This window comes from Hippoglossus stenolepis, chromosome 8 (assembly GCF_022539355.2).
Source record: "Hippoglossus stenolepis isolate QCI-W04-F060 chromosome 8, HSTE1.2, whole genome shotgun sequence".
NCBI lineage: Eukaryota > Metazoa > Chordata > Actinopteri > Pleuronectiformes > Pleuronectidae > Hippoglossus > Hippoglossus stenolepis.
Window position 1 is genome coordinate 7,723,501 of NC_061490.1, and position 19,315 is coordinate 7,742,815.

The 19,315-nt window shown below is 40.9% G+C and overlaps 1 protein-coding gene across 1 annotated transcript in view; it reads right to left on the reverse strand.

Moving 5' to 3' along the window:
• The window catches only part of enpp2 (ectonucleotide pyrophosphatase/phosphodiesterase 2), a 33,951-nt gene that overhangs the window by 13,977 nt on the left and 659 nt on the right, over positions 1–19,315 (reverse strand). The window contains exons 2-17 of the mRNA XM_035162803.2: positions 19,167–19,272; positions 13,958–14,113; positions 12,116–12,241; positions 11,389–11,449; positions 11,103–11,200; positions 10,814–10,893; positions 9,803–9,922; positions 9,012–9,067; positions 6,322–6,387; positions 5,342–5,414; positions 4,975–5,083; positions 4,675–4,800; positions 4,382–4,413; positions 4,147–4,274; positions 853–928; positions 622–709 (exon numbers count right to left, since the gene is read on the reverse strand). Coding sequence (XP_035018694.1) covers positions 622–709; positions 853–928; positions 4,147–4,274; positions 4,382–4,413; positions 4,675–4,800; positions 4,975–5,083; positions 5,342–5,414; positions 6,322–6,387; positions 9,012–9,067; positions 9,803–9,922; positions 10,814–10,893; positions 11,103–11,200; positions 11,389–11,449; positions 12,116–12,241; positions 13,958–14,113; positions 19,167–19,272 — 1,501 coding nt within the window. The remainder of the gene's footprint in view (positions 1–621; positions 710–852; positions 929–4,146; positions 4,275–4,381; positions 4,414–4,674; positions 4,801–4,974; positions 5,084–5,341; positions 5,415–6,321; positions 6,388–9,011; positions 9,068–9,802; positions 9,923–10,813; positions 10,894–11,102; positions 11,201–11,388; positions 11,450–12,115; positions 12,242–13,957; positions 14,114–19,166; positions 19,273–19,315) is intronic.

Here is a 19,315-nt window from a genome sequence, read left to right on the forward strand (position 1 = left end):
CGGTTCATTCTGATATTCTCTGCAGTTTTTACGGGGAGACTGGCGAAAGAAACTTTGCAGGACGTTCAGAGGCTCTCAATTGGACATCTTCATTCACACATCCCCTCCAGAGAATGTCTAGTTTTTCGATTGTTCATTACAGCACTTTGGTTTGGTTTGGTCATTAGCATCTTTTTCCCTGATTTGTTGATGATAATAATGATGATGATGATGATGATGATATCAGCTGTTTGGTTTTCCCACTATTACTACACATTTCTATATTTTTTTATAATAAAGATGCAACTGTGAGTTTTGTGGTGAACAATTAACTCATTTACCATTTCCCCTGCTTTTGTTAATGTTGTTACTGGCCCCGGGCCTTGAATGCTTTTATTGTGCTGTACAACACTTGAAGTTGTGCAGGCCCCCTGAGCTACGCCACAATAAAAAAAGTGGAAAAATAAGCACATGACAGGAATCAATCTCTCTCTCTCTCGTGCACTTGCTTGCTGAGTATGTGCGTACACTGAGACTAAAGTTACGACAGTGCAGTGAAATATAATCCTGGCGGCGCCCCTGCACACTCTCACACACTCATACACACCCAGACCCATGAAATGAGATGAAAACAAGCCTTACCACACATGACATTATAAAGCTCAACGTTTTCAAAGGCTGGAACTTTTGTCTTGAATTTAAACGTGGGTCCGTACCCCAAGAAAATAGTCTGAAAATAGAAGTGAATAACACAGGTTACGTGATCTGTTACAAGAAATAACACTTAAATAAAATCAAGGAATCTGTATAGTTACAAGTAAATGAAAGAATTCTCTGGATATTTAGTTCAGTATACATTACAGATAGATGTACCTGCATGCTGTTGATCTTATTGTCGTATCCATGGTCACCAGCGAATCCACAGTGCCTCCTCCCCTCAGGAACCTTCCTGTAATCAATAGTATGAATGACAGATCAGTATGTGGCTGATGCACATTGTAGTTAGAAGTGATTGACCTGAGATCATATAATAGATTCATACTTAATCACAAAATTTGTGACTCAGCATCAAAGTATCTGCATACGTGATGGTTTAATTTCATTGAGAATCTGTAAAACAGTGATTAAAAGACAGCAAATCTGGATTTTGGCAACAAAAATATGTCAAATTGTTAATTAAATTTAGGAACACATTATGTCCATCAGAATATTGCTTCTTCTAGAATGTTATTCTGTCACTTCTCCTGTCAGTGTGTGGAGTTTGAAATGTTTTTAACATCAGCAGACATCTGATTTCAAAGTAAAAAGAAAAATTGGAAGAGGATGACGCAGTAAAAAGTAATTTCAGTATTTTTCTCCTGACCTCTGACATATTGGGTTCTAGTTAAACGATCTAAGTGCATTGCTCAAGTGTAACAAGTAGAGTGTGCGTTGTGCATCTTCCTTTTAAAGGGGTGCAAATTACTATGTACATAATGAGCCTTAAAATAATAATGATAATAATTTTATTTGTATAGCACTAATGAAAACATGTTTACAAAGTGCGTCACAAAATACATAAAAAATTGAAAAAATGCATGAATAAAAATAAAAGGTATTCAATTCAATTTTTTTTTTTTTTTTTTTAAATAACAGAGAAAAACTGTCCCACTGACTTCAGATACAGATTTTGTGACAAAATCCCAAGTCCGTTCCACTGCCTGAAGATAGAAATGAACCAACAATGTGCCTGAACAAATTTTCTAGGAAAAACACTTTGTGCTGCTTTGTGCCTGGTAAAGAGCCACTGACTTTTATGTGACCGCAGGGGGCACTTAAGAAGTCCAAAGATTTAATTTCTACATAAATTTCACAAGTATCAAATATCTAGATGTTTCAGAGAGAGGTTCACACCAGGTTAAACTGTGCATTAGAAAGCATAAACAAACAAACAAATTTCAGTCCTCAGCCCGGGTCAACTACTCCTTCACACAACTCAGGCCACAGTCCTCTAATTGAAAACCAAACACTTTTTATTAAGTGTCCATTACAACACTGCTCCCACTTATACACCATAATGTGTGTGTGTGTGTGTGTGTGTGTGTGTGTGTGTGTGTGTGTGTGTGTGTGTGTGTGTGTGTGTGTGTGTGTGTGTGTGTGTGTGTGTGTGTGTGTGTCCTGGGTGAAGCCACAAACATGTTGAAAATGTAAATTACTTGCTGACGGGGAAATGAGACAAAATCAGTATTTCATTTGGCAGTTTTCATTTTCAGTTGGGATTTACACTGACATTGGCTAATGTATATGTGCCTGTGCCTCTGTGTGCCTGCGTGTGTGTGTGTGTGTAAATGTTTGTAAACAGCTTCAGTGCCAATGATTAGGCCGGCCCTCTATCTTAGCTGCACTGAAACCTCAAGGATTTCATTTAGCTGTGTGTGTGTGTGTGTGTGTGTGTGTGTGTGTGTGTGTGTGTGTGTGTGTGTGTGTGTGTGTGTGTGTGTGCAGCTGTGAGTGAGAATGTAGCTTTCTCATAGTTCATCATCAAAACAGCATGACAGCTCTACACAAGAAGGCCTGACACACACACACACACACACACACACACACACACACACACACACACACACACACACACACACACACACACACACACACACACACACAGCACCTTTAGCTGTGGTGGTTTGTTTTCACTTTGACTCGTGATGATTTACTTTGTCACTGAATCACTGAAGAGGTCAAACTTGTCACTTAATTTGAGCAAATCGTTAACATTTCAGCAGCTGCAGCTCTGACAGTGATGTGGCCCTTTACCTACCTAACACTGTGCATGTGTTAATGATGCATTGATAGCAGCCAATGTTCATATACAATGTGTTTTTAAGTAATTCAAGATGTTTCACTGATGGGGGGGGGCTGAAAACGCCACATCTACATGCCACGTCTCTTCCTGCCTCACCGGTTTGGATTCAACCCTTTGAACAAATAGCAGAATTGATTTCCATCCCTTGTCTTATAGTCATATTCAGGATGAACTGAGCTACTCAGAAATGCATCATTTGGTACTATACAGGTTCTTTGACAGTTTTTATGAAAAACTTCCCACAAATTGTATCTGTATGACCACAGAGCTACAGTCCAAAGATGTTGCAAAATGATAAAAGAATGCATACATCTCCAAATCATATAAAAACTATTTTTTTCTAAAACAAACTTTTTGAGCTTACTGCTATATTTAAACCAAAAACATGTGGTAAGGTACCAGTGAGACATAAAAACTAAGGACATTCTGACTAACAGGTCCATGAGGCCAGACATCTGTCATCTGAATTAATAAAACTGTATAATATGAGGGCAAAAGAGAACTATTTAATAATTTAATAATAATATAAATATAATAATATTTCCCTCTGGTTTGGAAATCATGTAAAAGTTGTGAGAAATGTCAGTTTCTTGTACATAACTCTAAATCTGAAGCCGTTTCCAGACATGACCCCACCCCCAAATTGGGTCTGGACTTTCTCCGGAGATTCTCCACTCAGACCCGTTCACAACAACACAGAAATCTCTTTAGTGTTCAGGTTGGGGGGGGGAGAGGCAGGATGTGACGTATATTAATCCTGCTGCAGAGATCATATGTTTCTGTTTACAGAACATCAACACTGGCGTCGGCTCCGATCACCAAAACCTCTCTTGACATCTTCGTCGGTGTCTTCTACGTGTATGGTTTTGCTTTTTCCTATGGAGATGATTGTTTGCTTTTAGTTTTTTTCATATTCACATCCCTTGTGTATTAGTGAGTCATCAACACACTGCTACACCACCACACTACGCCTACTGCTGGCGGTGAACCCACGGAGTATCTTTCCTGGAGGGTTGGCCGGAGAAAGTCCGGAAGCTCTCACTCAGACGTTTGCGTTCACACGTACACCCCCTCCGGAGAATGTCAGCAGGATATGTGGAGTTCAGTGCATGCCTGAAAGCAGCTTTAGTTTCTCTGTAGCCATTTTAAACATTCAACACCATAATGACTGTGTTTTTTGTGAACTTCCCCTGTGCCTGTTTATACTGTGTCCCCTCTGGCACATCGAAAGGTGTGTGAGTTTTACGGCTGCCAAGTTTAGCGTCTAAACACCCGTATTTACATCACATATATTTGAACTTCCTGTTATAGCGGTGCCACTATACCTGGCGACGTGCCACTTCCTCTCCACCAGCAGATGAATCTCCTCAATGCGTCGATTGTAGGCGTAGTGCAAACGCTTGGGCAGGTGCTGCTTCAGGTACGGCTTGAAGTGCTGCTCAGCTTTCTTACACTGAAAAGATCGAGCCAGTGTTGCACGTTGAACTTAACTCTACAAGAAATTCTCAAACTGTTCTTTCACAATTCACAGACATTTTTTCATGCGAGGCTCTTACTTACTGTTAGATTTGCAACAACAGCCTTGGGGTCATCTGAAAAAAAAGAGTACAGGATTTAGCATCTTTTTAAATAGGATAAACCATATTGCATATTGAACCATCATCACCATTGCACCACCATCATAAACCCCACATCCTACAAACCAAACCAAAATTCCACAATGGTCTTTCCTTCACTTCAGTTCAGTTCATTCGCCAAAATACCAAAAAACAAAACTCAGTTCAATCCAGCTCGTGGATGTAGAGAAATTCAGAGGAGTGCAAAAGAAACATGTAACATATGTTTGCTCTCACATTTAGGGTTGTTCGGGTGTCTGGAGCGTATTCTGCCCAGAGACCCAGGGATGAGGATGATGTCATCAATATTGGTCATGTAGTTACTGAGGAACTCAGTGCGATCACAGTGGGCCTCTTCCATACCTGAGAACACACAGGGACACTGCTGTAGTGCCTTTGAGCTCCTCTTCCTTTTCAGTTTTGTCAGCGGAGCTTCTTTCTACCATGTAAGGCTTCAGATGAAAGAACTCTCTTAATTGAATAATGATTTGATAATAATTGAATAATGATTTGACAGCACAGTGTGTGTTCCCTTACCATGATCCCCCACCAGGATGATGTTGACACAGCGGTGCAGTCTCATCTGCTTCAGTCCATCCATCAGCTGACCAATGATTCTGTCAATGACCCTCAGAGGGTTGTTCAGCTGGAACACACAGAGGGAGTCGCAATCACCTGAGTGTGTGTTTGGGTGATGCAGACAAAACACACACCTCTACACACATCCATCCATCCCACAATAATAGGACACACATTCTCTACTGTGCAAAAACAATGTGTGCACTTTATCTTATATTATATAAAAACTACTTATGTCATTATTATTTAATGCATTCACACTGTACTTTTACTGCAGAGCTTTTAATCAGGTACAAACACACACAGGCAGATACACAATACTCACTTCTACACTCATGGGCCCCATTTTGTGTCCATATGTGTCTGGTTGCTCAGAGTGCATGGCATAGACATAGGGCCTGAAACGAGACATACGAGTTGTTGAAGATGTGTTTGCTACAGATGTAGTGGCAGTAATAACTAATAATAACTTATAATGACCATGGCATTGTTTGGGGTTGTTATATGAGTGAGAAAAACAATAGCTGAGTTTTGGGAAATGACACTTTTTAAATGCTTCGCTACAAATTTGACATCTTTTCAAAACTTAGCCGTTTGAACAAAATATCTCAGCAACACAGAACAATAGGTTTCCACCAAACTTTGTGATATTTTTACTTGTCATTTTATCTCCAGATGATTAACCTTTGGAGCTGATTTTGCAAGATATAATGAGACCATTTCCCCCACGCTTCGAGCTAATCGCATGTGGATTCATTCAACCATCCTGGAGAGACAGAAACTGTTTTTAAACAACGTTGTGCCACCCACCCTTTTTGACAGCTGGCTTTTCTCACTACCGTTTCATGTGGCTGTTTGCACAAGGTATTAACGCTTCTCACTTCTAATACGGTCAAACAGCATGTTGGAGAAACCAGCTGCTGATCTGCCACATCAGATGGTAAACAGAGCCACGAGTCAGGTCTGAGTTTTACACAGGGAAAGTGAGAATCTGTGAAAGACTCCCTGGCTGTGATATGTGCTCCTGTGTAGCTTGTATATAAAACTTGGATGGAGAACAGGTCGGCACGCAACTCAAATTTTATTTGTGCTTTATGAAAAGACTAGTCTGTTTTTATTTCATTTCATTTTGTGGTGCAGGGCTACATTACATGATTCTAAAAAAGACTTTAGATGTGGTAAAACAGTTTTTTTCCACTGTTACTAAGCTGTGGCTGGAAATATTGACAAAGAAAATAAATACAGGAAGAAAAATGAGAGAAGTGTGACGTGTGAAGCAGACAGTAAATGTCTAACTGAATTCACCTCTCTCCTTCAGGGAGGTGGAGCCACTGCAGCATGGTCAGTATCCTCCTCTCTAATGGGATGGCACTGCAAAACACACAAACACACAGTGTAGTGTAAAACCCTGATGATGATAATAATAAACTTTATTTAAAAAGCACCTTTTTAAAACACAGTTACGAGGAAGATTAGAAATGAAAGATTGAAGGCAAACAATAGGAAACAGTTAAAAAGCAAGAAAAGCAAAGATAAACAAGATAAAATAAAACATTATGAAAGGATTAAAATAGACGTTAAGATCTGAACTAGGAGAAAGCTCAAGCACCTATAAAAATGAGTCTTTAGTAGAGATTTAAAAGAGGATAAGGAGTTTATCAGGCGGATCTCCTCAGGGAGATTGTTCCACAGAGTGGGATCCCTGACTGAAGAGGCCCAGTCTCCTCTGGTCCTCAGCCTGGTCTGTGGGATGGTGAGCAGGGTCTTCACTGAGGACCTCAGGTTACGACCGGGCACGTATGATGTCAAAAGATCCAAAATGTAGTTAGGTACGAGTCGAGAACGGGCCTTAAAAAGCCAATGAAAAAAAGCTAAAATTGGGATCATATGCTCTAATTTAATTTATTTAATGAGGAGTCTGGCTGCTTCGTTTTGGAGGAGCTGTAATTTATGTTGACTCTGTTGGCTCAGGCGGGTGAAGAGAGAAATGCAACAATCCAAAGGAGTGGAGAGGAAGCCCTGACCGACAATCTCTAGCTTTCTTCTGGATAAAAACAGGTTGGATGATGGTGATGAACAAGCCAGTTTACAGTAACAGAGTGATTCTGGCATCCGGCTGCCCTCCTCAACCATTAAACCTTTACCTCTCACAGAGCCTCATAAAGTTGAGGCGTGTGGAGAAGAACACATTGAGAGGCAGCTCACTGTTTCAAGTGAGCGAGAGTCAAAGGCGGGCTGTATTCTGCCTGTGTAGTGATGAGGCCACCAACCAGGCTGCTGGCTGTCATACAGTCCACAGCTGTCAACCATCAAGCCCAGGACCGAGGCCCTGACTGGGGCTTGATGTGTGAGGCAGTGGGGGGTGGCATGGAGGTGTGGTTACACTGTGTTAATGTTTGACAGCAGGCTCCTGCTCTCTTTCTCTACTTCTGTCTATGTTCATACTTTTAACTTAATTTTTCGTCATCCCACTGCCTGTTTTTATACCATCACCATGGCAACAATCCCTTCTCCCCATTACCAATGCCAATCCCCGCAGTGGTGCTATAACATTAAACTGTGAATGTATGAGAAGGCTTTTTCTTAGCCACACAGAAATGTCAGCACAGACGTCCAGTCTCTCTGCCTCCCTGTCACACACACACACACACACACACACACACACACACACACACACACACACACACACACACACGTCTCTTTCGCCTTATTCTCTGTTTACTTCTCACACACCTCTGTCAGTGCCAAGTGCAAGAAAAGCACTGTAAACCACACTCTGGCCCCCCTGGTTCTATGGACTGGCATGTCTGTGACCCTCGTTCACAGAGGAATCCTGCATAGTTTAAACAGGCCCATTTGCACAAATTGCTGTGAAAACAGCCCAACGCCATCCCTGCTGAGATCTGCCTCCCGCTTCATCAAAGCCTCCTCTGTGCAGATAGATGTGGGTTCCTTTGTGTTATACCTCAGGCTATAGGTGCAGCGACCTGAGCGAGGAACAGAATCATTCACAGTCTCTGGAGGATTTAGGGCCAAAGCATCTGCGGTGTTTTAAGGCACATCAAAGGGAAGAGTATTTATTTTAAATCTGGAGAGTTTGCACTTTGTTTTGAACAATGCCACAGGAGCTCAGGTTCTCTCAGTCCTCCTCCGAGTAAAATGCAAAAGAAATTGATCTTTTTTCTACAATGAGATGGATGCTACCATCTGAGATCTCCAGGGTGTCTGTAGTTAGCCAGGAGGGTTCTCACACTGTGGGTCAGGAGCCAAAATGTGCCACCAACAGGTCCTGAACACGTCCATCACGTTATTGGTCATCTTATTTGTTTCAGGTCACCTTGCTGGCACAATCTTGTCTAGTTTTCCAACAAACTGTAACTCGGCAGTGAACCTCAGATACAAAAGTAGTTAACAATGCAACGGTAAACCTGGTGAAGCTAATAGGAACTTCTTCTTTTAGTTTGGCCTATTCAGTGGGTTGTGCCATCAACACCTGAGCTTCCTGCAAAGGGTGTTGAGGAAGTGGGAGTCATTTAAATCAGTTTTTCATGGACATGGTGACTTTCACCTTCTCTGTCATTCAAGCATTATAATAACATGCAGGTTGAGGTTCATAACACAATGTATGTTGAAATTATTATTATTATTTTGTCAAAATGAGGATTTAACTGCCCTGAACACCTGCAGTTATTTTCATCTACATCCCACACAGTGACACAGCCCATGTCAGCTGATCAAAACACAGATTAACAAACACACACCAAGAGTTACAGTCACACTGAGTTGCAAAATAACAAGGCTTAAACTAAAAGCACTGATTCGAAAAGAAAGGAAATGAAACCTTTAAAAAAGTTGTGTGAGAACAAAGCTGGGAAGACTTTATAACATTGAGGTGTGTGTGTGTGTGTGTGTGTGTGTGTGTGTGTGTGTGTGTGTGTGTGTGTGTGTGTGTGTGTGTGTGTGTTGTGTGTGTGTGTGTGTGTGTGTGGACTCACATAGGCCAGAAGAAGGTGGCAGCCTTCACTCCCTGTTTGAGTGCAGTGATCCAGATCTAGGAAACAAATGGTACATTCTGATTATCGTATCAGTCTGACGTAGATTCTTACTAAGACACTGTTGTAGCGTGAGGTCACCAGGGTCATGGTAGTTCACTGCAGCATGATGAGAGAAATAAAAGATCCCACTGTATGAGTTGTGGGGACAGAGAGCAACTTCTCTTCTTCCAGCTAAAACCATATATAAAGCTGTAATAGCAGAGCATTCTGATTCCATATTATATTTGTTCAATTTACACTCAACACATTAATGCTGTGGAACAGACTTGGTCTTTACTGTAAGTAAACCCTCAGAAAAGCAGGATATTTAATGACAAAGCTTTGGACTTCTCAGGACGAACAATGATGCTAGTTATTAATCACATGTTACCATCTGGCATTGATCAATGGATAATAACATCTATCAGACTGAGTTTGTTAGATCTGAGTCCTGCTCCTCACATTGTAGTTGGCTTCAAACGAAGCATCTCCCCTGCTTTTGTTGGCCTCTGATCTGTGACCTGACACATTCATTTCAACATCACTCATGTTCCAAACCATTCGCAAAATGATCCGTCATCACAGCACAGAGAAATAACAGCTCACTAATGAAAAACAACCACAGTGTTGATGAAAAACAGATGGTAAGAGAAGAGAAGAGAAGAGAAGAGAAGAGAAGAGAAGAGAAGAGAAGAGAAGAGGAGAGGAGAGGAGAGGAGAGGAGAGGAGAGGAGAGGAGAGAAGAGACTCACTGGCTGTCCTCCCCACCAGCGATGATTGAGTTTCTCTCGGCTCCTCAGGCTGAACGTGGCGTCAAACACTGGGTCGTACATGGAGTTGCCAACAATACCATGAGACTCTGGATAAAGACCCTGAAATTGAAAGAGAATACTAATACTTGGATCATTATTATTTGTCTTCTTTTCTCTGTACTGCCTCCAAAACCATCACAAGATCTCCCTGTATATTTAAGCACCGTGATTCTCCTGTTTCAGTGCTAATGGACCTTTTCAGAGATGGACTATAAATTTACATTTACCTTAATATTATTATTCAATTTTGAGGTATTTATTTAAAGCCTATTTTTCATATTACTATTGCTCAGCTACATTTCATGAGGAAAAATTGTAGACTTTAACATTTAACCAACAGCTATCGTTCATATTTGCTTAGCACGCGGAAGAGTGGTTAGAAAATCAGATCACTATCACGTTACAACCTGAAATTTATTTCTGTATAGCAAAATATTGTCACGTTATTAAATTATATTTTAATATTGTTATGACATTTCATGTTTTACCTTATAACATGATATATTTGTATTATTTAATAATCAATCAATGAATCAAATTGTATTTCTTATTATTTGAACTACAGCCAGGTTCATCACTTTTTTGGGTCACCTGGAAACATTTCTGTTGTGTTGGGAAATTTAAAAAAAAGAAAATTTGTGTGACTCAATTCACCTCTTGTTTAGCTCAACAGAAATAAACTCAAAACTCAAATTTCTCAGCATCAGTTTTCCCCTGTCAGTCTCACCTCAGCTGTACTTTGGGCCTAACGCTATCTTTAACATGCCACAACACTTCAGTCCAGTGAAACCCAATTAGTTCCATAAGTTTAGACCTCCATATCATATCATACAAGCGCTGCCACATCCATATGACATTTTGAATTTGATCTTAAATCTAAGATTAAACTGTAAAGCTACAGCTGAGGTTCAAAGTTGTGAGCATGACAATGTCAGTGGCCGTGTGCCGTACCGTAGCCAGTGAGTAGAGGTTTGGAAAGGTTTTGGAGGGATAAACAGGTCTCATGTACGGAGCATGGGTTCCACATGTTCCTGAAAACAAGAGCAGCACAGAGAAAACACCTAAATCAGCACAGTGCCTAGTTCTATTCACAATGATTTCTCCATTTACAGTAATAATAATCTCACTTTTCACCCGATGTGTTCCTGTTCAGCAGTGACACAACCACAATGTCTTGTGTTCAAAGGTCTTTACAGCTAAAATAAGAATCCCTCTCCCATGATCCCCATCAAGGTCTTACTGAGTTTGTCGATATTGGGAATGACAGTGTTTCCTCTTTTCACGTAAGACGCTCTGAATCCATCCACTGACAGCATGATGAGCGGCTGACGCACAAATCTGCACACACACAAAATCAGAGGAGGAAAACAAACGCTCTCATGGATTCAAATTGGAAAATACAAATTCAGTCCTGAGCAAATACTTCAGATATGTGGCATTTAGAAAAGCTCTCAGGGAGGAAGAATGTCCACAACTTGGATTTTGATTGTGAAATTTCATGCGAACATAAATAACATGTAATGTACCCAGCTGGACATTCAGGGGACTTCATCTCCTCACACTCATCCTGCAGCCACGAGCTGTCTCCTGAAAGAGAGATGTTCACTTTTAGCTCTGACAACACGGCTCTGCAGTGGTGCTGCTGGTTCGTCAGACAGGTGGACCACACAGTGACAGGACGACAATATCACTACTGCACAGATTGTTGTGGTTCCTCTGACTTTCACTAAAGCACCGTCTGCAGATTCATGCAGTTTGGAGTGAAATGTTTTAGATGGATTGACATGAGATTTGATTCACACATTAACATCCTCCTCTGGAAGAATTTCTGACTTTTCATCGCCACCACCAGGTCGTACACTTCCCAAAGTGCTAACTTTATGTATTTAAATTACACATAAAAGTTGGGTGACATTTAAGTGTTTTTATACCATGTTGCATTGATGTGAGTAAATAACTTGAAAGTGATTTGATTAAATAAAGTTACAGTTATGAATAACTTTAACATTTTATGGATGCAGTATAGGTCATAAATCCCACCTCCTCCATGTTAGTGGATAGAAAGTGGACCAAACTAAAAAGTCAAGGCAAATGCTACTAGTTACTTCTGTAAACAGAAAGCTCTTCAAAGCGAAATAGTGCCAGCTATCATTCGAGAGGTTGTGTGATACTACAAAAAACTTCACACAAAGATCATAAAGGTCATTGTATGTTTTAAAATGAATCTAACAGACTTATATTAATAAAACAAACCTTTACACAGCATCTTGTAGTTGGTGCAACAGTCTCCTCTGGCCAAACAGTCCTCAGAGCAGTGGCAGGCATGCAGTTCATTGCGAGTCTCCCCACATCGATCCTTCCTGCACTCATATCCCCCCTCTGTGTATGGAAGGAACAGTTAGGAGAATCATTTTATAAAATGAAATAAAATTCAATTAGGGGATAAAACCTGAAACCACAAGCACTGAGAAATGAAAGCTGATACATGAGTGTAGCAGGGCTTCAGAGGCAGACTGTGTGGCTGTGCAGGCGGCAGCATGGGACCACCAAACCCCACAGATGAGAACACCAGATGAGAGTTGTAGCTCAAAGCAGGATTTGACACCGTCATGGTAAAGCCCCAAGAACGACCAGAAAAACAAGTTAATACATCATTAGATTTCAGTGGCAAGGCCGTGGTAAACCAAAGACCACCAGGCTGAAGAGGGGAGCAGTAAGCCAGAGCACCAATGGTAGACGAAGCACAGAGAGAAACAGCAGCACAAAGCTACAGCTAGCACCACTATAAAGAAACCAGTTCATGTCATGTGCATGTACATTAAAGGTCTATTTCCAGCTCAAAATAATAAACTGTGCAGCTGTAAAATCAGGCTTCAAAATCATATGTGGAGATTTGACTAATGCTTTACTTAAAGGCAGATAAAGATGATTGATCTCTTTCAGTGAGGGTCAGAATGTAGACTGACTGGTGGAATCGTTCCCTCTTCCCCACGACCGTCCGACATGATGCCTGCATTACTGCTGACGCTGTGCCGACCTGCATCTACATCTTCCCCTCACTCATGAACAACAAGACACTGAGATGATTAAACTTCCTCATTTTTATTGGCAGAGACCAATAAAGTCAGAAGTGAAGATGCTGATTCTCATCGCGGCCACTTCACACTCAGCTGCAAATTGCCCACTGCACACTGGAGGGAACTAAAACTAACTGTACTTTTCTATATATTATGTATATGTAATATTCAAGTAAAAATGTACAATGATTGACTCCTGTCTGTGTTTTACTCTTATTATTGATGACATACTCTGTACTGGTGGTGTAACCTATAATGCACTGCTATGTTTATCAAATCATCATTTGTAACTTGTAGTGACTACAGCTGTCAAATAAATCAGGTGCATTACAAGTAAATGTTATTATTATTATACATCTTTTATCCAAAGCGACTTACAATTAATGCATTCAACAAGTATGAGGGGCCATTTAGGGGTTCAGTGTCTTGCCCAAGGACACTTCAGCATGCAGATGGGGAAGACTGAGGATTGAACCACCGGATGTGGTTCAATCCTCAGGTTTTTTAAAGAAAGCTGTTCCTTGTTCCTTGAACAATTTATAAAGTATATTTACAGATGTGTGACCTTGCCCAAAGCTACAGAGCTGACAGTAAACAAGGAATGACTTGATGTGCACCTTACTGAATCAGGAACTGCATGTGTTGGATGTTGGACATAGAATTGGCCCCTCTGTGTAAATCTTGGCCCCTTTATGGCCCCTGATTTAGCAAAATCCTAAATGTGCCACTGCACTGCAAAGAATCATTTTTATTTTTCAAAACAAACGTTTACTTGAGGATTCAGGAATGAATCTGTACTCATACTATAATACTCTTGAAATAATTTTGAAGTGTTTGTTTTTTACAGTTTATTAGAATTGACTACACTGCTACAATAAATAACTCACATATTTTGACCAAGACAAAGTTGATTGTGTCTCAAGTCTTGTTTCGTCATTTGAACGTGAAGATGAAAGTGTTAAGACAGAGGACGGCTCAAAGACAAATGAGAGGCCGAGTGGGGAGGACGATGAAGTACCTGTCCTGAGGCAGAGCTGGTCAAAGTCCCAGCAGCAGCTGTTGTACGTCTTACACAGGTTGTCACAGCGACAGTTTGGAGGATCCAACTCAACCAGCTCGAAACACCTGTTCCTGCAGGAGCCGGAGGTCGGTACATACTGGAAGGCAGAGCGAGCTGAGGACCAGAGAAAAAGAGTAAGACGTTTATTTAAAATTTCAAAAATCAGGTTGAAGCTGCACTGAATATCTCCACACATCAATGATATACAGTATGTGTGGACATATTGGATTTCAGTAAAGATTCCCAGTGTCAGTAAAGTGCACATAGACCAAATCAAACTCCTCTGGGTTTCACTTGTTAACATTATCAAACACATTTTTGTATTTCTGCATCACTGTCTGCGAGCAGAGGAGAGTCCATATCAAACATGAGAGTTTGATCTTGTTGTAAAGGGAACGTACATCACAGTTCAACCCCAATAATAATGTTACAGTGTTATAGACACAATTTCTGCATTAGTTGTCCTCTGAGTGTCAATCAATATATATTTATACAGCCCAAAAAACACAATTGGCTTAACAAGGTGCAATCTACTCTGTTCTTAACCCTCAACAAGAGTGAGAAAAAACTTTTAACAGGGGAAAAAACATAGAAACCTCAAAGTAAGAGACATGTGAGGGATCCCGCTCCCAGAACAGAAGTGTAATAGATGCTGAGCACATCAACAAAATAACAATATTTACAACATTAATGAGAAAAGACAGTCTAACATAAATATCCTAATTCTGAGCTCAGCAGTGAACAAATACGAGGACCAGAAACCTGGTAACTCTTTACCCTTTATTGGATGTATGATAAATCATTCAATATCATTTTATAGTTTTTTTTTTCCTTTAGAGTAAAATGAGGTTTATAATTACATTATTTATTATTTCTCATTTGAAGTCAGTGAATTATTATTCCATTACAGCAAACTGACCACAGATCTGTCATTAATGATCCACCCACATCTTTGTGGAGATGTCTGCCGCAGCATCTGTTGGAATCACTGTGACTGTATTTCAGACTGAATGTGGACTAATGAAATATGTCCTCATGTTGTTTGGTGCTGAATCTGTAAGCACCAAATACCAAATACATATTCTGATAAATCGAGGGTCTTATAGTCTGCGTAAACTGAGTTGTAGCCCAATGCGGTCAGATTAGAAAACTAACTTTTGGCACAGAATCTAAAATCCAGTGTGCAGACTCTACTTTTCCATCTCTTTTTTAAAACTTTTCAAAATAGTGAACTGAACTGAAATGTCGGCATTTGGCCTCTGGCCACAACAACAGAATCCAAGAGAGAATTTATAAAGGACTCTATATGAAAATTAAACCCAGTGAAAAGCTGCACTGTTCACGTCATTAAATGAAATTAAAATCATCAAACTACACTGACATTCAGTCATAAATACAACATATTGGTTACATACCTATTTTGTAAAAAATTTCAAAATAGACACAGGAAAGTAAAAATTTATTTAATGGCCTCACACGTCATAATAAATATTAACTGTTAAAAAAATACCTGCATGCCAAACTCAATAGTTACAGTTGGGTTCCAAACTGTGGTAATTCTATCTCACTATAGGGACACAAAAACACAATGTGGCTCTTGTTCACTTGGGACGATAATACGACCTGTTGGTGGCCCATTCTGCCTCCTCGCCCTCAGTGTGAGAACCCTCTGAGCCTAACTACAGACACACTTGAGATCTCATAACCATATACATAAGTGCGTGTGTGTGTGTGAGAGAGTGCACGTGCACGTGAACATGCATATGTACTTCATATGAAGGAAATGTTACAGCTAACTGGTGAGTGCAAATCATTGTAAAGCATTAAAACATCATCTGACTTCTAAGTCAGGTTTTTCTTCTTGTTCAAACTTTTTCTCAGTTCACATTTTGACTTGTCATAGGAAGAAAAGCATTAAAGTATTAATAAAGCATTAACAATGGCTCCATTCTATTCTCAGTGTGCCGGTGAGCCAGCCACCGTAGGACCCTGAAACTGAAAGAGCCAAATGGAATCCAGCCATCGTCCATGTTTTTTTTTTTTACACCTGTTTATGTTTTCAATTCTGAGAGTCACTCCATTACAATCAGTTCAAACCATGTGAACGTCAAAGGTGGTGCACAGTTTCCTCATCACTCAGTGCTGCCTCTGCTGGCCACTTCCTTTACATGGTCGGGATCTACTTTACTGACTGAGGCCTGTCGGAGGGAAATCTTTTCCCCACCTCACATGTGGATAATATTGAAGAAGATGAGTTGTCCGAAAGTACGTTTGTATTTTAAATGTAATTGTTAATGTAACAAATGTCCAGATCCTGACAGGAAGCAGGACTCAGATCTGAGTGTACTGTGTTTTTAAAATATCTATTTTATTCTGAAATGAAAAATGGAGATTAAACCACTGACAGTTAAAATTAAGTATTGAATATGATATATTTTGTAAGAACTACTTTGAAAGGATAACTACAATCTTGTTTTGATTTATGGCGATTTTTAAGTTGCATAATAATAATGATTATTATCATATATTTGTATATATTCATTATTATTTGCTTTTTAATTAGTTGCTATCATTAATAACATCATTACATCTATAAATGCCACTCTGCCATTATAGACAGTCTGACAGAGCTTACATTTGTGGGCCCCACCCCCCTTCTCTCCCCTCTTTTCCCTCTCCCTCATTTTTCTCCTCTCCCCCCAACCGGTCGAGGCAGTTGGCCCCTCCCACATTGAGTCTGATTCTGTTAGAGGATTCTTCCAGATGATGAGGGAGTTTTTCTCTCCACAGTCGCTAAAGTGCTTGCAGGTTGTGGGACTGTTGTGTTTCACTATGATTTTTGTCTCCACCTCACTATGTGAAGTGACTTGAGACAATGTATATTGTGAGGCTATAGAAATACTGATTGACGGACCATAAAGAACCACAATGGACAGACAGCACCGTGGTGAGATAGCTGAATAAATCGTGGTCGACAGGGTTTGAGAGTGTGGAGCAGAAAATGAGCTGTGATGCTCTCTTAATATTGACTCAAGGGTAGAGCAGCACAAACACACTCCCTCTCCTGAAAAACACACACACACACACACACACACACACACACACACACACACACACACACACACACACACACACACACACACACACACACACACACACACACACACACACACACGCTGTCCAACCAGGACTTTGCAGGGCCACAGTGATCTACTGTCCACGCACGCTCTGCTCACTCATTTCATATGCGCTGGCAGACACTTCATATAGAAAATAAGCCTGCAAATAAACGGAGCAGGAGAAATTCCTCTGGAGCTGCAGCTGCTGGTGAGGAGTCGCGTTTGCTCGTGTTTGGAGGAGCGATCTCTGACACAGCTGGGGACAGATGTGTGTCACTGTATGTTTGAAGCTCATTCAGGATTCAAGATTCATTGTTCTTTACGTGGGTCTTGGACTTGGAGCGTTGACGTGTCCTTCCTACACTTGGACATATCAGGGTCGGTGTAAAACATGCTTCACTTAATTAAAGGTACACTGTGTGTGTGAATTTGTCAATTGCTGTTTGTAAACATTCAAATTTGACTCCTCCTCCCCGGCTCAATGAGTGAGAGAGAGAGCTTAGTCGAGTAGTGACTGAAGAGAGGGAGCAGTGTCAGTCAGTAGTAGTGGTTCAAGTTAGCTGCTTTCAGACATGCACTGAACTTCGCATATTCTCCGTATTTCCCCTGGAGGAGGTGCATCTGTGAACGCAAATGTCCGAGTGAGATGCTCCAAAGTTTCTGCAGACTTTATCTGCCTGGCCTCCTGGTATAAAGTCCGTAGAAACACAGCAGGGGATCCCCCGCTAGATTCACCATGAGCGAGGTGTGTGGGGGCTGATGACGCTTTTAACACACACAAAAGTGACAAAAAGAATACTAAATATCTCCCGGTGAAAAAGCGGTGACACACGTAGATGATGATGGCAAGAGAGTTCATGGTGATAAGAGCTGAGAACGCTGGCCGGGTGCTGTAAACATGATCATGTGATCTCCGCAGCGGAGTAAATACATCACTTCCTGCCTCTGTCTGCTGCACCCGGCTGCTCCACCTCTCACCAGAATAATGTGGAGGATTTGTTGCTGTTGTGAACACGTCTATGCAGAGAACCTCCTGCTGTGTTGTGCATGTGTGAAAGGCAAACTCTCGGTAAACTCTGTAGCCAATTCTACGGATTTTACCCACTGGTCATGTCTGAAAACAGCTGTACTGAGTTGTCTTTTCACACATGAACAAGGCAGCAGGAGATTCTCCTCTCAGATGCATTCGCAACAACACAGAAATCTGTGGAGTGTTAAGGTGAGGGGTGGAGCAGGACACAATGTATTTTATTCTGCTGCTGACATCACATGTTGTTGTTTACAGCACATCGACACCAGCGTCGGCTCTTATCACCATCTTGACAACAATCAATCAAATTGATTGACATCCTGCCGCTATCTTCTAAGTGTATGTCACAGCTTTTTCATCCTGAAAACCTCATTTTCATTTTTGAGTCTCTCTTGTGTTAGAAGCGTCATCAACTGAGCTTCTTGTGAATCCTGCGGAGGATCTCCTGCCGTGCTCTCACATCAGCTCCTCCTGACTCTCTGCAGACTTTACACTGGGGGACTGACTGGAGAAACTCTGCAGAAAGTCTGGAGGCTCTCTCTCCGGAGAATATCCAGAGAATCTCCAGAGTTCAGTACATGTCTGAAAGCAGCTTTACTTTGTAGGACTGCAACTAGCAATTATTTTAATTATGGATTAATTCATATTTAGATAATAGTTTTTTTTAAATCAACCAATCAAATTTACAAACACCTTTCATGCTCTGCTGAGGAATTTTATGCAGAATTTTATGTATTAATGTTATATTCTTATAAATCTGTCCAAATTTTTGCCGAGATTCCAGATGTTCTTGATTTTTTTTCCTTTTCCAACAGGCGGATAACCTTTGCTCTTGTTTACTACCTACAATGAGTTCAGAGGTCAAGGTCAGAGGAGCCCCCCCTGAAGCTGAGAGGGTTCTGGTGTTTTTTTTTTTCAAGGCCGCCTCACTTGTTGTGTGAATGTTTTGCTGGCTCGGGGTCAAGCAGTTCAGAGACGCTCTGTCTGTCAGTAAGAAGAAGAAGAAGAGAGTACTCACCCTCTGTCCTGGCCGAGGTCCCGTCCTCTCCCGAGCGCTTGGGTCGGTCGTACACGAACCCCAAACACACGTCAGTGCCACACAGGATGGACAGGATCCAGACAAACTGCCACAACAACACATCTGACATTAGAAACGTGTTTGTAACT